This window comes from Myotis nattereri, assembly GCF_964212035.1.
Source record: "Myotis nattereri genome assembly, chromosome: 2".
NCBI lineage: Eukaryota > Metazoa > Chordata > Mammalia > Chiroptera > Vespertilionidae > Myotis > Myotis nattereri.
Genome location: NC_138076.1, coordinates 144176288 through 144198490, shown reverse-complemented (window position 1 = coordinate 144198490; position 22203 = coordinate 144176288). Strand labels below are relative to the sequence as shown.

The window sequence follows — 22203 nt, the reverse complement described above, 5'->3', positions numbered from 1 at the left end:
GTTCGTCTTTGACTTCAACAAAAAAATAATCATTTGGTCCTAGCCGGTTTGGCTCAGTGGATAGAGTGTCAGCCCATGAACGGAAGGGTCCCAGCTTTGATTCCTGTCAAGGGGTACATACCTCGGTTGCAGGCTCAATCCCTAGCCCTCATCAGGGCATGTGTGGGAAGCAAACAATTGAGGTGTCTCTGTGTATCTGTCCCCCTCCCTTCTACTCTCTTAAAAAAAGAAAAAAAAAAAGGAAAAATATCCTCAGGTGAGGATTAACCAAAAAAAAATCATTTGTCCATTTCTCTTAAAAAGATCGACACTGCACATCAAGTTTTCTCTTTTTTGTAGTCACCACCTGTAGGATGTCACCCCACTTAAGTTTTATTAACTATCCAGGGTGTTGCCGTACTGCAATCATTTTGCTTTGATCGCTGTTCTAATCCTGTATCTTGGATTTGGAACATATCCAACGTTCGTATCATTGACTCTTGAGGTCTTTTCAGTGTATTGTTATTTCTTTAATCTTCATCTGAGATCAGTTTTTACAAGGATTGTTGATCATGGATGTGTGGATAAAGGTTGGATTGGATTTATCATCTGTGTCAACAAAAAGTCAACAACATCGTTGTCAGTCATTGGAGGCAAAGTCATCAACATCCCTAGGAATTATCTCATTGCATCTGGTCCATCATCACCGGATCGCTATAGCTTCACCACAGCGTGTTAACACTTTCCCAGCGTGTACACACTCAGCCAGCCCGGCACTAACTGTCCTCTGAGTCACCACAATACAGGCATATGGGCCACGGTCAGCTGGCAAGAAGCATACAGGTCTGTCCTGTCATTTACTCATCATATGTGTCCTATCGATCCTGTAATGGTCATTCCTTGCTTCTCCCTCAAAATTTACATTATTATTATGATTCACTTAATATACGTTTAGGTTGCTATGAAAAAAAGCTCCTAGATTTATTGAATTTCGAGTCCCACCTGTGGTAGCTTTGGCAGGGTCAGACCAAAAGATTTCTCAGGCCTTATACAGCCTTCAGGTCAGAAGTTCCCCACCCCTACCCTAGTTCAACCCTTATTTTTCATTCCTTTAAATGTTTTTTCTTGCTTCTTTCCCATTCCCTCCCCTTCCCCATTTCTATTTAATGTATCAACTCTTCCCTTGTTGTCATTAAAAATGACTAAAATGGCCTTGGCCAGTGAAACTCTGTTGGGCTTCATCTGGAGCATGGAAAGGTTGCTGGCTTGGTTCCTGGGAGAAAGTGGGCAGGAGGCAGCAGATTGATGTGCTCTCACATCAATGTTTCTCTCTCTCTCTCCCTCTCCCTTCTTCTCTCTCTAAAAGTCAATAAGAAAAGAAAAAAAAAGACTAAAATGTATTGAAATAACTAGTCTCTTATGAGGCAATTAGAAGCTTCCAATTTACATTATAATGTATTTTAACACTAGATTGCCCAAGGAAGTCATTTTGACTGCTTTTTAATTTCAATTAGAAAAACAATTATGTATATAAGGACACAATGTCTTAGAATGTTGTGACTTTTTGTACAACATATAAATGCGTTTATTAATAATTGTAGTTACCTCCCCCTCCTTCATTTCCGGTATATATATATATGTGTTATACCTATATTGCCCAAAAGCAGTCATTTTGACTGCTTGGGAAATTTTAAATAATCAAATGACTCTTATTATTGAATTGAGTAAATTTCTTATATGACCAGTTCGGCTCTGTATTGAAATAACAGTTTTCATTTTTTTTTCGATTACCGTCACATGATAACATACAAGTACATGATAAATTGTCGATACTTGATAAGTTGCAGTTGCTCAATAAGCTAAACTAGTACTTGTTATTCGAATCTTTATGCAGTGATACTTGTTCTAATAAGTTGTTTATTTTATTTCTTTTGTGCCTAAATTCATGAAAGAAATGTCGAATAGAAGTGAGTTATTGGAAAAGCTAAGGAATATAAGTGAAGAGTGCTCCGATATTATTCTTTCACAATGCAGTCATTTCGACTGCCTTTGGGCAATATAGGTATATACTAAATTTCAGTCTTTCTAGTGTTAAAGACGATCTCCCTAGACTTGAGTCTTTTCTTCCTTCTGGATTGGTTCCTTTGGACAAATTCAAAAATATGGCATAAATAATGGATGTAATATTTTTAATTTATATGACACATAGCAATTGCTAGTTTAAATGGTTGTGACAAATTAAGCAAATACCAGCAGTGTATAAATGTTCTGCTTTCACCACATCCGCACTGGCTTGGGCATTGTCAGTCACTTGCTAAACTGATAAATTATACAATGGTACTTCATATTAATGTTAATTTTTAAATGCTAATTTGAGTGATCATATTTTAGTTCTTTTTTGTTCATTTTCTTTACCTTTTGTATTTTTGGTGTTTCCTCTTATATTTATATATTTTTATAAAAATACATTAGAATTTAATCTGTTGCTGAATATAATTATTTCCAAGCCAATTTTTATGTTTTGAATTTAATCATAGAATTTGGGGATCTTTGAAAGTTTTAGCTATGCACTCCCATTTATTATTACTTTTTAATATATATATATATGTATATATATATATATACATATATATATATAATTATTGATTTCAGAGAGAAAGGAAAAGGAAGAGATAGAAACATCAATAATGAGAGAGAAACATTGATCGGCTGCCTCCTGCATGCACCCCACTGGGGATCAAGCCTGCAACTTGGGCATGTGCCCTTGACTGGAGTCAAACCTGGGATCCTTTTAGTATGCAGGTTGATGCTCTATCCACTGAGCCAAACCAGCTAGGGCATTTTTGTTGTGTTTTGTTGTTGTTGTTGTTTTTATTTCAGAGAGGAAGGGAGAGGGAGAGAGTTATAGAAACATCAATGATGAAAGAGAATCATTGATTGGCTGCCTCCTTCATGGGGACACTGGAGATTGAGCCCACAACTCAGGCATGTGCCCTGACCGGGAATTGTACCATGATAGCCTGGTTTATAGGTTGATGCTCAGCCACTGAGCCATGCTGGCCAGGCTAATTCTGGTTTTTTACAAGTTAGATGATTAGCCTTCCTTCTCATAATTAATAAACATATAATGCAATTTTTATAGGGTTTGTATTTCTAAACCTTAAATATTAATTTAAAACATAAAGAAAAATATAGAGAATAATGTAGCAGGCACTTGTGTACCAGCAATGTATATCTTAATATATGATTATTTTAATAGTAATATTGTATTGGATACAGTTTAAAGTCCCAACCTTAATTTTCACTCTTCTCCTCTTTCTAAAAGTTCATGTGTATTTTTCCATAGATTTTGCTAGGATGGAAATATTAACTGTAAATAGAATATTTTATTGTAGTAATATGGTCTCCTTAGAACTTTTCCTTCATAGGTTTAGAAATCACACTTTCTTTTTTTTTTTTTATTGGTCATTCTTAACGTTTTAAAATATATATAAGTTTACAAAATCCAAAGTTAACATCTATAACTTCCTTCCAAATATTAAAAAGATCTTACAACACAAATTCTAAATCCCTTGCCTGTGTCCATGATGTTGTTGTCATCTGGTATTTGTCTTCTACTTTGTCATTAAACTAAAAAATTTAGTTCTTTTATTGTAAAATAACCATGACATAGAATTTAACATTTTAACCATCTTTTATTGTACAGTTCTGTGGCATTAAGTTCATTCACATTGTTGTGCAACCATCACTAGCATTCATCTTCCCCAGTTGAAACTCTGTACTCATTAAGCCATTTCCTGCTTCTCCCAGTTTCTGGCTACAACTATTCTGCTTTCTGTCTCTATGAATTTAACTATGCAAAATACTTCATATAGAAATCATACAGTATTTCTCACTGTGACTGGCTTATTTTATTTAGCATATTTTCAAGGTTCATTCATGTTGTAGCATGTGTCAGAATTTCCATCTTTTTAAGGCTAAATATTTTACTTTGTATATTTATATCACAGTTTGTTTATCCATTCATCTGTCAATGTACATTCTGGTTGCTTTCACCAGTGGCTATTGTGAATAATGCTATGAAAATGGGTGTGTGTACAAATATGTGTTCAATTCCCTGCTTTCACCTCTATTGGCAATACCCAGAACTGGGATTGCTGGAACATATGGAAATTCTGTGTATCTTTTGAAAATATGTTTTTATTGATTTTAGAGAGAGAGAAAGGGAGAGGGAGAGAGAAACATCCATCAGCTGCCTCAAAAACACCCCCTACTGGGGATTGAGCCCCAAACCTAAGCATGTGTCCCAACTAGGAATTGAACTGGCCACCTCTCAGTGCATGGGATGACACTTAACCAAATGAGCCACACCAGCCAGGGCTCTATGTTTAATTTTTTTTTAAGAACTGCCATTCTGTTTCCCATAGTGGCTGCACCATTTCACATTCCCACCAACAATACACAAGGGTCGTAATTTCTCCACATTCTTGCCAACACTTGTTAGTTTCTGGATTTTATATATGTACTAGAGGCTGAGTGCATGAAATTCATGCATGGGGTGAGGGGTCCCTCAGCCCAGCCTGCATCCTCTCCATTCCAGGACCCCTCAGGGGATGTCCAATGGCCAATTTAGGCCTGATTCCACAATCTGGGACTGCCGGCTCCTAACTGCTTACTTGCCTGACTACCTGATCGCCGTTAACCACTCTACCTGCTGACTGTTCACCCCTAACTGCCCTCCCCTGCTGGCCTGGTTGCCTCTAACTGCTCTCCCCTGCCGGCCTGGTTACCCCTAACCACCTCTGCCTCGGCCCCTGCCACTGTGGCTTTGTCTGGAAGGACGTCCAGAAGGATGTCTGGTCTAATTAGCATATTACCTTTTAGTAGTATAGATATCCATTTTAATAGGCATCATTATGGTTTTGATTTGCATTTCCCTAATGTATAGTTATGTTGAACTTATTAGACATTTGTATGTCTTCTTTGGAGAAATGTCCATTCAAGTCCTTTGTTCAATTTTTGATCAGGCTTGTTGTTGTTAGTTGAGTTGAAGAAATTCTTTATATATTCTTGTTTAAAAATAAAACAAGATAAATAAATAGGAAATTACTATATTTGATAGTAACCCCTTATCAAATATATGATTTGTAAATGTTTTCTCTCATTGCATAGGTTTCCTTTTCATTGTGTTGGTAGTATCCTTTGACTCGCAAAAGTTTATAAATCTGATAAAGTCTAATTTATCTATTTTGTATCTTGTTTCCTGTGCTTTTCAGGACATAGCCAAGCAATCATTGCCATATATAATGAAGCTTTTCCCCTTTTGTTACTGGAGATCTGGCTGAGTCAGAGAGGGCTCAGCTCCAGTCAGCTTGAGAGAAAGAATTCAGATGAGTGACAGAAGTATAATTGAAGCAAAGCCATAACAGTATGGCAGTTCCTCAATAACTAAAAATAGAGCTGCCATATGATCCAGCAATTCCACTTCTGGGTATATATACAAAGGAAATGAAAACAGGATTTCAAAGAGAATACTGTAATGCCATGCTCATTTAAGTATTATTTACAATAGTCAAGATAGGGAAACAATCTAAGTGTCCATCATTGGATGAATGGATAAAGAAGGTGTTGTGTATATATACAATAGAATATTAGTCATCCATGATAAAGAAGGAAATCCTGCCATTTACAACAACTTGGATGTACCCTGAGGTCATTATGCTTCTGTCACTCATCCTAATCTTTTAGATTGTTTCTCATTTGCAAACAATGTTTCATGGATCATCTTTTTACTGCCTTATTTTGTATATTGTTCATACATCACATGTTTACTATGTACCAGGCATTATTGTTTGTTGTTAAAAGTATTTTTTATTGATTTCAAAGAGGAAGGGAAAGGGAGAGAGAAACATCAATGATGAGAGAGAATCATTGATCAGCTGCCTTCTGCACACCCCCTAATAGTGGAATGGCAACATTTATTATGTGCTATAGAATACTATAGTATATAGAATACTATGGAGAGATTGCAAAAGTTAGGTAGATCTACTTGAGTTAATATGGAACAATCTCTCTAAGTGACAACTACAAATTACAGGCCAATAATATTATGTATGGAATTATTACAACAGTGCAAGGGAAAAAATCACAAAATATGCATTTAAAATACCCCTTTTATCTTATATATGAATATGTGTGTGTGTGTAGAGAAATGTATACAAAGCAATTTTTTAAACAATAATGAGCTTTGGGGAGCGAAGTAGTTGGGGGGTAATCTAAAAGCCTGATTTGTTTATTTTTTATGACATATTTTATATTACATATATGTATAATCTATGAAATTAACTGAGAAAACCCTAAAAAATTCTTAGTTTTCAGAAATGCTTACTTTCAGATACACTGAGACATATGTACTTAGCATTTTGGTTTGACAACTATTTTGTTGATTTTTCTTTATGTATTGTGTTTGTTCTTATCCTTAACAATGAACTTAATGAGGCTCTAAATAATAACAAAAGTACACATTTTTGGATATTTCTAGATAGCTGGCCAGGGAGCAGCATCTTGTGAAATTTTCTCATATTTTTGGAAATATCGTAAGACTTTATTTCCTCAAAACACAATATTTTGCATAAAATTAGTGCTCAATAAATAGTTCTTAAATGAGTATTTTATACTAGAGGCCTGGTGCATGAATTCATGCACAGGTGGGGTCCCTCAGCCTGGCTGTCGATCAGGGCCAATCAGGGCTGTCTTGCCCAGTCCCAATTGGGACCCATCAGGCTGGCAGGCCAGGGGGAGGAACCAAGGGAGTTGGCTAGCCATAGGAGGTTTGCTGTGGGAACGCACTGACCACCAGGGGGCAGCTCCTGCGTTGAGTGTCTGCTCCCTGGTGGTCAGTGCACATCATGACTACCAGACGGTTGTCCAGTCGTAACGGTCACTTGGACTTTTATATATATAGATTATTGTATTACTATGAATAAAAGGCATGAGATAAAAATATATATTCTGAAAAAATAAAAAATATATGTTCTGAAGAGACTACATGAGTATTATACACTTCTGAACAGACTCTGTGTAAGAGTATCATAATCGTTTGCATCATCTAACAATCTGACTTTTTAATTACTAATATATGCATAGTCCTTTGTACCAGGAAATAGTTGTTTCATTTATGATTATCTTAAAAAAGTTCCCTATAGAAATTCCACAAATAAAACCCTTAAGCATAAAGTTAGGAATGTTTTCCTTAAATCTTACTATGAGAACTCAAACTCATCAATTATTTTGTTTTCTTTGCTTTTTGCATTTTTTTCAGACTTGGGACGTAGCTTTGTCACGGACTGCTAGAGCATGGGGAAAAAAATGTGTGTTTGAGCGTAATACTCATTTAGAAGAAATAAAAATGGCCCATCCTAAATTTAATGGTATTGGTGAAAATATGTGGGTCGGCCTTGAAAATGAATTTACTGCAAGTATTGCTATCAGAAGTTGGTATGCAGAGAAGGAAAGGTACCATTTTGGAAATGGCACTTGCTCTGGTGACTGTTCTAAATATATGCAGGTATCTAATTTTCGTATTATTAATTCAATAGATTCCTTAATAGCGTTACTATCAAGTTTTTATTGATTGTTTAAATTTTATAAGTAAATACAAATGGTAAATTATTAAGTCTAATAGAATCAAAGTTCTTATCAGTCCTAGATCTTCAAAATGTTTGTAATTCTCTCTATTATTTGAACCATACAATTAAAACATTATTTTAAATGTAGGAAATTTAACCTCCATACCCAAATATGAAAGGTACTTTTCTAAAAATAATGTACACTGGACAAGGAAGTAAGAAACCAGAAAATAAAAATTATTTCTAAACTATTGACTATAAACATAAGTGTAAGATGATATTTTTTGCACAGATCAGTACACATATCACTACATAACTAATTGGTTAAAACTTTTTAAATGCAAATTAACAGTATTGTTTTCCTACCTCATGTCTAATTATCTATCTTACACTTTATCCCCTCAAAATACTGAACTACTTATTTCCTATACATATATTTATTATTTCATATATCACATTGTTTAATAATTATTTATATGTGATACTACACTAAAGGCAGGGACATTCTCATCTGTTTATTCTCAACACAACAACATGACATTATTTAGGTCTTCAATAAATATTTGTATCAGGGATCAATAATTTATTAAATAAACTTCCAAGCTTATGTAAAATATGATTTTTTTTTTCCCTAACCAGTTTTTCTCAGTGGTTAGAATGTTAGTCCGAGGACTGAAGGGTCGAGAGTTTGATTCCAAGCAAGGGCACATACCTCGATTGCAGGCTCTATCCCTGGCCCCAGTAGGCAACCAATCGATGTGTCTCTTTCACATTTATGTTTCTCCCTCTCTGTCTCTTCCCCTCCTGTCTACTCTCTCTGAAAAACCAATGGAAAAATATCCTCATGTGAGGATTAACAAAAATAAATAAAATAAAAATGATTATTTTTCTATCAAATAAACTGATGTCATGTTTTATATACAACTTAAAATCTTGGAATTTTTTTCATGTTGAACTCATGTCTTTCTCATTCATCAAATAAATCTTTCAAAAAATGTTTGATCTGTTTATTCTTCTTCTAGAAAGTTATAGTGGTTCTCCATTATCTTATTTGTATCAAAGCTAGTCTTAATATAACTTCATACTTTCAGTAAACTAGTAAATTCTACTCCCTGACCTACTCCTCTATATTTTGTACTTTTTAATTCTAGTATCTTAGACATTTCTGTTTCCTGCATTTAATCTGACTAACTCTAATTTAACCGTTGCAGTCACTCCATCCTCTATTCTTTTTATGCATCACTCTATTTCTTTACTAAACATGCTTTTAAAACCACTAAGGCTTGGGATAAAAAGAAACAAAAATGGTTCCCCTCCCTCCCACAGAGATTAACAGAACAAAACAAGTACTTTATTTTGTCACTTGAAAGTATTAGAAATATTAAAGCATTACAGAGAATTTCTGGAGTATCTTGAACTATGCTCATATTTTTATTCCTATTTAATACCAGCTTTTCCTTTTATAAGAGCAAGCTCCTTTATTCATTTTTTTAAATGAAAGGCCCAAAATCTTTTTATAATGGAATTTCTTCAACAAAAGAAAAATGACAATAGCATTTAATTACTCTCTACTCTTTTATCACTTTTTTCCCTTTCTCTAATCTTAGTGTCTCTCTTTTTCTCCCTTCTGTTTACAACTTTTATTCTTTCAAAAATCTCTCTCCTCTCTTTTCCTCTTCCTCTCTTCCAATAACCTAGAACTCAGGTTCAATAAGAGGATGAAAATTGATTCAGCTGGTGGATCTTTCTTTGGCTCGAAAGCATTATTCTGTATCAGTGGTTCTCAAACTTTTTATCCTAAGAATACTTACTGGTAGAATTTATTAAAGTATTTCTCTAACTACAGTGTTGCAAATGCTACCCTAAAACCATGCTAATTCATAGTTCATATTTTTTAAATTATTTAGTTAAAGGTTCTATGTATATTGAATATATTATTGTTTACAATATGGCAGAATAATTGTTTAGAATTAAATTTCATGTTTTTCTTGAAAATTTCATTTTAGCTTGTTTGGGACAAGTCTTACAAAGTTGGTTGTGCTGTTACTCCATGTTCAGAAGTTGGACGTATTAAATATGCAGCACTTTTCATATGCAACTATGCACCAGGGTAAGTTACTTCAAATTTAAAATAGAATATAAAAATAAATAAATTGAGAATTTTTCAACTTAAGTTTTCCTAACTTCCAATATCTATAATAATAAAAGTGTAATATGCTAATTAGACAGGATGTCCTTCCGGGCGTCCTTCTGGACGACCGTCTGGACAAAGCCAGGGCTACGAGGGAAGCCCAGGTCCCAACTGCATGCCGGAGGTTGGAGGGAAGCGGTGCCGTCATTGGGGGGGAAGGAAGATCTACTCTTGCACAAATTTTGTGCATCGGGCTACTAGTATTCTCATAAATGTCTTTTTGAACTATGAAAAATAAATGTAAGATGTTACAGAATTTATATTAAAACTAGAGGCCTAGTGCATGAAATTCATGCATAGGGGGCGGAAGGAATGGTCTCTCAGCCTGGCCTGCACCCTGTCCAATCTGGAACCCTTTGGGAGATGTCCAACTGCTGGTTTAGGATCAGGCCTAAACCAGCAGATGGACATCCCTCTTGCAATTCTGGACCACTGGCTCCTAACCACTCACCTGCCTGCCTGCCTGATGCCCCTAACCACACTGCATGCCTGCCTGCCTGATCGCCCCTAACACCTCTTCCTGCCTGCCTGATCACTCCTAACTGCCTCTGCCTGCCTGCAGGCCTGATTGCCCCTAACTGCCCCCCTGCTGGCCTGAAAATTTTTCATTCATTCAGGAGCTTCTCATACAGAGCCTCTGGATAAGAACTCAGTCAACACCCTGAATTTGGCCTTTGACACCCTCTGCAAAGAATCTAACTACACTATACCTGGGATTATAGCCTATAGAACTGTTTGATAATAAATGGGTGATAGTTTATGTCACCACACTTGTGGTAATTTATTATTCAACTAGTGGCCCAGTGTATGAAATTTCAAATTCTAAGAGGTCAAGCAAGATAAAGATTTAAAAATATCAGATTTAAAGATAACTTCATTGATAAACATAGGAAGAGCCATTTATGTGGAGTGAAGCGATGCCAGGTTGTAATTAATCAAAGACTGTTTTTTCTTTTGTTTTTAAAATGGGAATGATGTGAGTATATTTAAATGTTGACATGAAGTATGTAATATAGTATGTAATATAGAATAAAAGTAATTCTTTACAAAGAATAAAGACATACAAGAGCTTAACCGTAGAAAGATGGAGAAGCAGTACTTTAATTTTATTAAAAAAAAAATAAGGAAAGATGGGGTGGGTATATTTGGCACATTTAGTGACAAAAAAAAATCTCAAGCTGCAATCTAAAGTACATTATGTTTCTCTGTGAAGTAAGGCAGAGGATGTCCTGAGAATAAGACTTCAAAGATGGAGTTTAGAAGATTGGGTAGCATAACACTAGAAATCAACGACAATAAAAACAAAAACAATCAAACACCTGGAGGCTAAATAGCACACTAATAAGCAATGACTGGGTTACCAAAGAGATCAAAGAAGAAATAAAAAGCATCATGGCAACAAATGACAATGAAAACATAACAATCCAAAATCTATGGGACACAGTGAAAGCAGTCCAGAGAGGGACATTCATAGTTCTACAGGCCTACCTCAAAAAACAAGAAACAATGGTAATAAATTAACCATACAATTCAAAGAGTTAGAAAGAGAGCAACAAGAAAAGCCCAGCATAAGCAGAAGGAAGGAAATAATAAAGATCAGAGTGGAGATAAATGACAGAGACCAAAAAAAAAACAATACAAAAGATCAACAAAACCAAGAGCTGGTTCTTTGAAAGGATAAACAAGATTGATGAACCTCTAGCCAGGCTCACCAAGAAACACAGAGAGAGGACCCAAATAAAATCAGAAATGAAAGAGGTGAAGTAACAACTGATCCCACAGAAATACAAACGATTATGGAAAAATACTATGAACAATTCTATTCCAACAAAATGGACAACCTAGATGAAATGTACATGTTCTTAGAAAAATACAAGCTCCCAAAACTCAACCAAGAAGAATAAAAAAACCTGAATAGGCCGATAACTACTGAAGAAATTGAAACAGCGATCAAAAATCTTTCAGCAAACAAAACCCTGGTCCAGACGGCTTTACAGGGGAGTTTACCAAGCATTCAAAGAAGAACTAACACCCATCCTCCTAAGACTATTCCAAAAAATTCAAGAGGAAAGTACACTTCCAAGCTCTTTCTATGAAGCCAGCATTACCCTCATCCCAAAACCAGATAAAGACACCACAAAAAAGAGAACCACAGATGACCATAGATGCTAAAATCCTCAACAAAATTCTAGCAAATCAAATTCAGCAATACATTAGAAAGATCATACACCATGACCAAGTGGGATTTATTCCAGGGATGCAAGGATGGTACAATATCTGCAAATCAATAAATGTGATACATCACATAAACTAACTGAGAGACAAAAATCACATAATCATATCAATTGATGCAGGAAAAGCATTTGACAAAATTTAACACTGTTTCTTGATTAAAAACTCTCAGCAAAGTGGGAATAGAGGGATCATACCTCAACATAATAAAAGCCCTATATGACAAACCTACAGCTAACATCATACTCAATGAGCAAAAACTAAACCCATTTCCCCTAAGAACAGGAACAAGACAGGATGCCCACTTTCACCATCCATGTTCGATATAGTACTAGCCATAGTGATCAGACAAGAAGAAATAAAAGGTTTTTGGAGAAACCAAGATGGTGGCATAGATAAACACCTGAAATTGCTGCCTCGCACAACCACTTCAAAACTACAACTAAAAGTCAAAACAGACATCACCCAGAACCACAGGAAGGCTGGCTGAGTGGAAATTCTACAACTAAAAGGAAAGAGAAAAGCATACTGAGACTCAGAGGAGGTGCAGAAGTAAAGTGCAGAGGTACGGAGGCACACGAAAGGGCTGGCAACTGAGGACACGGTTGTCTTTTCCAATTAGGAGGGAGACACAAGCTCCCGACTGCTGTGAACTCAAGTTCCGAGCGAGTCTCTGGGGACTCAGACTCATACAAGGAGAAACTGAACTGTCTGACATCCAGTAGAACTTGAGGGCGGCTTTCTCTCAGAGGTGCTAACAGCGATTACTGCGGGACACTGAGACCCTGGGCCTCTTAGGGCAGGGCTGAGGATCAGCCATAGCTATTTTCTCCACCCTATTGATCCCCTGAGACCCCCTCATCCAAGCTGTGCACAGAGGCTTTTGCATATGAAGGCCTGGCACTTTGCAATCTAAAATTACCTAACAAACTGCAGATGAGTCAGAAAGACCCAGAACATCCAAAAGAAGGCCCAAGGCCCCACAGCAGCTTGCATTGCTTCACAGCTGGGCCTCATCTGGGCACCTCTAAACCCCAAACACAGAAGAGGAATCTGCAGATCTCTTCGTAGCTCCTGCAGGGTAGCCTCAGGCAGAGGCTAAATTAGCACCTCCTTAGAGAGCCAAGAGCCAGTGTACCCAGTGGTCAGAGTGGGACCATCCAGATTACAACTCCTCAGATCCATAAGGGACACACTCAGGGGGCAGACTCAGTGAGCAACAAAGCCCCACTGAAGCAAGTCTTACCCCTAAATGTGTCTCCAGCACAGAAGTTCTCCCACTGTAGACACAGCTGATTCTCACAGCCAATTAGCCTCGAAGTCAATTCCTCCCAATGATACCAACAACAATCAAGGCTTAACTACAACAAGACTGTGCACAAAGCCCACAAAGGGGTGCACCAAGAGTGTCCACCTCAGGTAATTGGGGAGGCTGAGCCACTGGGCCCTATAGGACACCTAGCACACAAAGCCACTCTATCAACACAGGGAAGCAGCCAAAATGAGGAGACAAAAAAAACAGGTCACAAATGACAGAAATGGAGGAAAGCAAACTACTGGATACAGAATTCAAAAACATGGTTATAAGCTTTTCCAAGAATTGTCTAGAAACCACCGATAAATTTAGTAAGACTCTTATAAATCTAGTGAGACCCTTGAGGATATGAAAAATGACCAATTAGAAATTAAGCGTACACTGACTGAAATAAAGAATATTTTACAGAGATCCAACAGCAGACTAGAGGATCGCAAGAATCAAATCAAAGATTTGAAATACAAAGAAGTAAAAAACACCCAACCGGAAAAACAAAATGAAAAAAGAATCCAAAAATATGAAGATAGTGTAAGGAGCCTCTGGGACAACTTCAAGTGTACTAACATCCAAATTATGGGGGTGGAAGAAGAAGAGAGAGAGCAAGATATTGAAAACCTATTTGAAGAAATAATGACAGAAAACTTCCCCTACCTGGTGAAAGAAATAGACTTACAAGTCCAGGAATCGCAGAGAACCCCAAACAAAAGGAATCCAAAGAGGACCACACCAAGACACATCATAATTAAAATGCCAAGAGCGAAAGACAAAGAGAGAATCTTAAAAGCAGCAAGAGAAAAACAGTTACCTACAAGGGAGTACCCATACGACTGTCAGCTGATTTCTCAACAGAAACTATGCAGGCCAGAAGGGAGTGACAAGAAATATTCAAAGTGGTGAATAGCAAGAACCTACTACATCCAAGATTACTTTAACCAGCAAAGCTGTCATTCAGAATTGATGGTCAGATGAAGAGCTTCACAGATAAGAAAAAGCTAAAGGAGTTTATCAACACCAAACCAGTATTATATGAAATGCTGAAAGGTATTCTTTATGAAGAGGAAGAAGAAGAAAAGGGCAAAGATAAAAATTATGAACAACAAATACATATCTATCAACAGTGAATCTAAAAATCAAGTGAATAAAAAATCTGATGAACAGAATAAACTGGTGAATATAATAGAATCAGGGGCATAGAAAGGGAGTGGACTGACAATTCTCGGGGGGGAAGGGGTGGGGGGTACGGGAAGAGACTGGACAAATATCATACATCTATGGATGACGACAGTGGGGGCAGTAAGGGCAGGGGGTGGGGTGGGATCCGGGTGGAGGGGAGCTATGGGGGGAAAAAAGAGGAACTACTGTAATAATCTGAACAATAAAGATTAATAAAAAAAAGGAGAAGAAGAAATAAAAGGCATTCAAATTAGAAAAGAAGAAGTAAAACTATCCTTATTTGCAGATGACTTGATATTATACATAGAAAACCCCAAAGACTGCATCAAAAAACTACTAGACCTAATAAATGAATTTGGCAGGATACAAAATTAACACCCAGAAATCTATGGCCTTTTTATACACCAATAATGAAATCACAGAAAGAGAAATGAAAAAAACAATCCCATTTCCCATTGCACACAAAAAATTAAGACAACTAGTAATAAACTTAACTAAGGAGGTAAAAGACCTGTACTCAGAAAACTACAGTACACTGAAAAAAGAGATAGAGGAAGACATAAACAAATGGAAGAACATACCACTTTCATGGATTGGTGGAATCAACATCATTAAAATGTCCATACTACCTAAAGCAATCTATAGATTCAATGCAATACCTATTAAAATACCAATGGCATATTTCAAAGATTTAGAACAAACTCTCCAAAAATTCATCTGCAATAAAAAAAGACCCCGAATAGCCACAGCTATCCTGAGAAAGAAGAACAAAGTTGGAGAGATCACAATACCAAACCACAGTTCTCAAAACTGCCTGGTACTGGCACAAGAACAGACATATAGACCAATGGAACAGAACAGAGAACCCAGAAATTGACCCAAGCCATTGTATGCAATTAATATTTGACAAAGGAGGCAAGAGCATACAATGGAGTCAAAACAGTCTTTTTAATAAATGTTGCTGGGAAATTTGGTCAGAAACATGCCAAAAAAATGAAACTAAATCACCAACTTACACCATACACAAAAACAAACTCAAAATGGCTAAAGGACTTGAATGTAAGACAGGAGACCATAAAAATCCTACAAGACTCCATAGGCAGCAACATTGCAGACATATGTCGTGGCAATATCTTTACAGACACAGATCCTAGGGCAAGAGAGACTAAGGAGAAAACAAACAAATGGGACTACATCAAAAAAAAAAGCTCCTGCACAGCAAAAGAAACCATCAACAAAACAACAAGAAAGCCCACTGCATGGGAGAACATATTTGCCAATGTATCTCCAATAAGGGTTTAATGTCAAACATTTACAAAGCACTCATACAACTTAACAAAAGGAAGATAAACAATCCAATCATAAAATGGGCAAAGGACCTAAATAGACACTTTTTGAAAGAAGACAGAAGGAAGGCTAAGAGTCATATGAAAACATGCTCAAAGTCACTAATTTTATCCAAGAAATGCAAATCAAAACAACAATGAGGTACCACCTCACAGCTGTCAGAATGGCTATCATCAAAAAATTCAAATGACAAGTGCTGGCGAGGATGCGGAGAAAAAGGAAGCCTCCTTCACTGCTGGTGGGAATGCAGACTGATGTAGCCACTGTGGAGAACAATATGGAGTTTCCTCAAAAAACTAAAAATGAAACTCCCATTTGACCCCAGTGATCCCACATCTAGGAATATATCCCAAGAAACCAGAAATACCAATCAGAAAGGATATATGCACCCCTATGTTAATAGCAGCACAATTTACAATAGCTAAGATTTGGAAACAGCCTAAATGCCCATCAGCAGATGAGTGGATTAGAAAACTATGGTACATCTACACAATGGAATACCACACTGCTATAAAAAAAGACAGAATTCTTACCATTTGCAGCAGCATGGATGGAGCTGGAGAGCATTATGCTAAGTGAAATAAGCCAATCAGTGAAAGAAAAATACTATATGATCTCACTAATTTATGGATAATAAAGAACATGATAACCTGATGAACAAAAAGATAAGTACAGAGGCAGAGAAGCATCAAACAGACTGTCAAATTACAGCGGGAAGGCTGGGGAGAGTTGGGGGGAGGGGGAGGTAAGAGATCAACCGAAGGACATGTATGCATGCATATAAGCACAACTAATGGACGCAAGATACTGGGGGGTGGGGTGAGGGCATGTGCTGGGGCAGGTCGGGGGGACAGTAGGGAAGGACAGGGGAAGGTCAATGGGAAAAAAAGGAGACATATGTACTACTATTTGTAATACTTTAAACAATAATAAAAAATAAAAAGAAGAAGATTGGGAAGGTTTGAAATAGTTATTGTGGAAACAGAGAGGAATCTGAGTAGGGAACCATAGAAAGATTCCTTACCTCATTTAATGATTTTGCTCCAGCAGCACCCAGTTGCCCTGAAGCAGATATGGAACATTCACACAGTAAGATACCTTCCTTTTTTTTCTTTTCCAGACTTGGGTTTAATCAGGTGTCTATAAAGGAAAATAGTGCAAGAGAGTTTCAGGTTTTTAGCTGAACATGCAAATATGAGAATATGCAGAGAGCTAAGCTAAATAGAGAAGAGACAACAGGGTGGCTAGGGAGAAAACAGACTTGCAGTGCCAGTGAAATTAATGGGCAAGTAAATAAGTGAGCACTCTGGAAGGATAGGAGGTTGCAGTCAGCGAGTGTAATTTGTGATTTTGTGAGTTCAGAGGTGGAGCAGTTTTAGGGGATAACAAGATCCAGAGTGTGGCTACAAAAATGCCAATTACAGTAACAGAGAGAGCAAGTTATTAGGCAAATCATCCATAAGCATATTGTAATCATCTGGGTCCCAAATTCTAAGACAGTGGCACAATTTTGATTGAAAGGGAGATTGTGAATCAGGTGCTAAGATGAGGAAGGAGGCATGATCAGAAAGAAGATAGTATCTTGGGGATGATTAGAGGATGGTACAACAAAATAATATCACCCTCGAAGGAGCTTTGTCAGTGTTTAACTGTGGCCCCTAGTCCTTTAGTTCCAAGCAGTGGAAGTGGAGATATGACCACCTGAATTTTACAGAAAGTGATACAAAGTAACATAGCTTTGCACATAAAGCAGGGGTGGGCAAACTTTTTGACTCGAGGGCCACAGTGGGTTCTTAAACTGGACCGGAGGGCCGGAACAAAAGCATGGATGGAGTGTTTGTGTGAACTAATATAAATTCAAAGTAAACATCATTACATAAAAGGGTACAGTCTTTTTTTTTTTAGTTTTATTCATTTCAAACGGGCCGGATCTGGCCCGCGGGCCGTAGTTTGCCCACGGCTGACATAAAGGGATAATTTGAGACAGAAAACAACAGGATTCGTGCTTTTCTTGACCTTGAATAAGTCTAGGAAGTAGTCATAGAGTTTTGGTAGTTAATACATTAGGTCAGTGGTAGGCAAACTCATTAGTCAACAGAGCCAAATATCAACAGTACTTCTTCAAAATAGACTCGCCCAGGCTGAAAACCAACTTCTGTACATGGGCCACGAAGTTTCAATCGCACTGTACGTGCGCGCCCGCACGTGGTATTTTGTGGAAGAGCCACACTCAAGGGGCCAAAGAGCCGCATGTGGTTCGCGAGCCACAGATTGCCGACCACTGCATTAGGTGTATCAGATGGAGAGCCAAATAGGATCTCTAAAAGATAATCTTCCTTGCTGTTTATTGCATTGTATTTTTCTCTAGCTTACTGGGGTAGATTCTTTAAATCTTCTTGGGAAACCTATAGATGCCCAGGTGTACCAGTAAACTGGAAGCCAGCTTTGTGATATTTCTCAATGATATATGGAAGAGTGAAAGTGAAAGTGGTTATTGTATGTGGTATAACTCTTCTGGCTTTATGAAATGGAAAGATCAACATCTGTTTGATCTCCTCTTGCCATTGTTCTATGGACATTGTACCGATATGTGAGTCTATACATGGAGAACTTTGAAGAGAAGAATATGCTTACAAATTATAATTGTTAGATTGTCAAACCATGGAGCTGAATTACCTCCTTCGTGAATAAAGTGGTGACAGAAATGGGTCTAGTGTAAGCAATGAAAGTTTCCATCAGCACCAGAATTGTGTTCTCCTTCTGTAACAATATAGTTATACTATAAAATTTAAATAATGGTCTTCTAATGGACTTTGGGTTGGACATAGGTAAGGTTACCCAATAGGCCAGCCAGGCAACATGTCCTTATCTAGGACTTGGACCCACGTCCTATAAGTGGCAGTATACTGAAGGTATGGCCAGATATGAGTCTAAAAAAACTTCTAGGGACATATATGCCTAATGTTTGTTTTTATAGCTTCCAATACACACTGAGTAAATAAGCAATTCTATTTAATGATCAGTATCAATGACCCCCCCTCACTGAAAAACATATTTTCCTACACATCTCCTCTATCTTTTCTATCCTAGATCTTTTATATAAGCTTCCCAATTCATATCTACTTTGGGGACCCTTTTTCTTACTTAGCTTTGAAGAATTGATGTAATAGTTTCTCAGTTCTCCACCCTGGTCTATACGGTGGGTTAAAACAACTTGGTAAAATTCCACTTAAATTTATTTACTTCTTTATATATTTATGTATTTTTTCATGGAGACTTCAAAGTAATCCATGCAGCTAGGTCTTTGAGACAATAGACATTTCAGGATTTTTCAAACTCTTCAGAAAATTAATACAACTTCTTATACAAGTGTGCCAACAAGAAAGCAGTTAATTACAAAGCATTCTGTAATATCCATGTTTTAAAGAAAAACTTTGCTACAAATAAGATAAAATAAGCTTTAAAACTCACTCATTTTTAAATTACAATATTTTCTTTCAAGGATATCGGAATTCATTTCAAAAGAGACTTTTTTGTGGAGGGGAGAGAAAGGAAAGATTGCATTTCCAATTGGAGTACTTCCTTGAATCCTTTTTCTTAATTAAATCACCTTTCTAAACTAATAAAAATTGTTAATTACATTACGTAAATAATATAAAATGTGAGACATTTTCTAACCAAATGTTTTCTGCTTTTTTTGTAGAGCAACTCTAAGAAGAAAGCCTTATCAACAAGGAGTAGTTTGTTCTCAATGTAACGAAAGTGACAGATGCACAGATTTTCTATGCAGTAAGACAAAGAAAATAACTTTAACATTTAGAAAAAAAGACCATAGTGCATAGGACGATGAGAAAAATGAAGTGTTGAACACTAGTTTTCCATTATCATGCTAATATAGTTCCTTTGACCAGAATGGTATTATATTATCAAAGGATGGTTGAAACAGTATCATCTTTAGATTTTTCTAAACTGCACAGCCTTTTCTGCCCCCACTTACCTCTATTCCTGCCCTTAAGGACATTCCAGAATGTCTGAAAGAAGAAATGAAGACTAATAGCTATACCCTGAAAAAGCTTCACAATTAATTCCTGAAAGCGCAGCTTTTTGAAAATGACTGGTCTAAAGATAAGCTATTTCGAAAGAGAAAAGAAGTAATTTGCAGTGTGTTTTTCTTATGAGTGTTTCCTCTATAAACTCCTAGAGTATGACTTTCACCAAAAAGAAGAGATGAATTGAAAAGCAAAATGATTCATTGAAAGAATTATCCAGAAGCATTGAATCTCTATTCATAGACAAAGTCCAAAATAATTCTGAAGTTTATAATTACAAAGCAAAATATAAATATGATAACTTTAGGAGATATACAAGTGATGCAATTAATAAAACTTGGGAGAAGAGAGGGGTAGAAAAACATGCTTAATTTCTTCATCTTTTAGAGCCAGAAGCCAAAAGTTATAATTTAAAGCTGATAAATCAAACAAGAGAGATGTGGAGGATCCAACATGGTGCAGATTAGGTAAAAGTTATACTCACCTCTTCCCAGGACCAAACCGGAGTTACAGCTAAAGTACAGAACAGCCAAAAAGTAATCCTGAACAGCCAACTGAAGACTAGCTGGAGAGAAATCTTAAAATCAAGGATTTACAGAAGAGGCCACATTGAGACTGGTGGGAGGTGTGGAAGCACAAAAGGGCTGGGTGGACACTCACAGTCAGCAGCTGAAGTTTTGGAGGGATATATTGCCTGTGTTGGGGGAAGGTCCCTCTGAGAAGTTTGGGGTCTAAACCCCAAGTGGGTCTCCCCAGCCCAGAGCTCCAGAACCAGGAAAGGAGCCCACACAACATCTGCCTGTGAAAAGTAGTGGTGTTTTTGTCCACCGGGGAGAGACAGCTAGAAACACAGGCGAACTCTTAAGGGGCCAACATACAAAATTTTCATTCATAGCCACTCCCCCTGGGCTCTGGCGGAGGGAGGGCAGAGTGGACTAGAGGTGCATGAGGAGGGTCTGGAATTGGTGGCAAGAGAGCTGAAAGGTCACCGCTGGGATCCCTGTGCTAAGTCATTCCCCCGTACTGAAAGAGCCATCTTTCTCAGGCAGAGTATTCCCCTCCATGGAACATCAGCCTGGGAGAAAGAAATAGCCCCACCTTGGAATCCCTCTCACCCCACCCTGAGCCTACACCCTGGTGAAGAGTACAACTAGAGGATCTTTAAGCGAACCTAACAGACAGACTGCAGACAGAGGCTGATGTCTGGATGTGCTGAGATTTCTGCTGATCTGTCCCTGGGCCCAGTGCTAGTCAAAGCAGACCTTGGTGGGCAGCTTGGTCTTTCCACATGCATCCAGGCCCAGAAGAGGGAGCCACAATCTGTGGATCACTGATAGCTCCAAACAGTTTGCCCAGGGCCAGTCATAGACAACACCTGGCATTGGCCAGCACCAGAGTCCTTCTGAAGAGGCCCAGAACCAAGACATCCAGTGACCAGATTCAGACAACAGAGTACGATCCAATAAGCTTCACAAGCAGCATATCCATAGGGAGATCTCAGCAGAACCAAACCCTGCTGAGGTACATTCCACTCCAGGTGATCAGAACCTGCACAAAAGCTTGCATGTTGTGTCCGGTGGTTGAGCCTCACAGTCAGATAGCCTGAGAGTCAATCCCACACACAAACTGGCTAAGAACAATCAAGACTTAACTACAAAAGGAGGGCCCACATAACATGCACAAGGGACATTCTTGGTGCGTCCAGCTCAGGTGATCAGGAATAGTTCATCACTTGGTCCCACAGGTCACCTACTACATAAGGCAACACTGGGATTCACAGCAGATCTACATAATACATAGAAACAAAAAGAAAAATGCAGCAGAAAGGGAGAAACAAAGAGGCCCCAAATGAAAAAAGAGAATTCTCCAGAAGAGCTCATTGAAATGGGGGTAAGCAATTAATCAGATACAGAGTTCAGAGTAATAATTATAAGGATGCTCAACAACATGACAAAATGCATTGAACTGTACACATAAAAAGAACAGATTTTACTATATGTTAATTACAACCTGGCTTAAAAAAGAGACCACCTAAAAAAAAATACCACCTAAAATACACAATGAATACTAATTAACATTTGCATACTCTTGGAAAAAAGATACCATAAATATAAAAAAAAGTAGAATAAAGAATAGCATAAGGGATTCAAGGTATGGGATGGGGGGAAACCCAAAGATTAAGAATGCTTGACATACAAAACCACTGGAGGACACTTCTCAAAGACCAAAGGGTAAAATATACAAAAATCAATGAAACCAAGAGCTGGTCCTTCAGAAAGATAAACAAGA

At 37.5% G+C, this 22203-nt stretch overlaps 1 protein-coding gene across 1 annotated transcript in view; it reads left to right on the top strand.

The window, feature by feature from the left end:
• The window catches only part of GLIPR1L2 (GLIPR1 like 2), a gene marked incomplete at its 5' end in the record, with an annotated part of 32644 nt that overhangs the window by 3049 nt on the left and 7392 nt on the right, over positions 1-22203 (top strand). The window contains 3 exons of the mRNA XM_081083391.1: positions 7301-7546; positions 9614-9717; positions 19569-19654. Of these exons, the coding sequence (XP_080939517.1) occupies positions 7301-7546; positions 9614-9717; positions 19569-19654 (436 nt within the window). The remainder of the gene's footprint in view (positions 1-7300; positions 7547-9613; positions 9718-19568; positions 19655-22203) is intronic.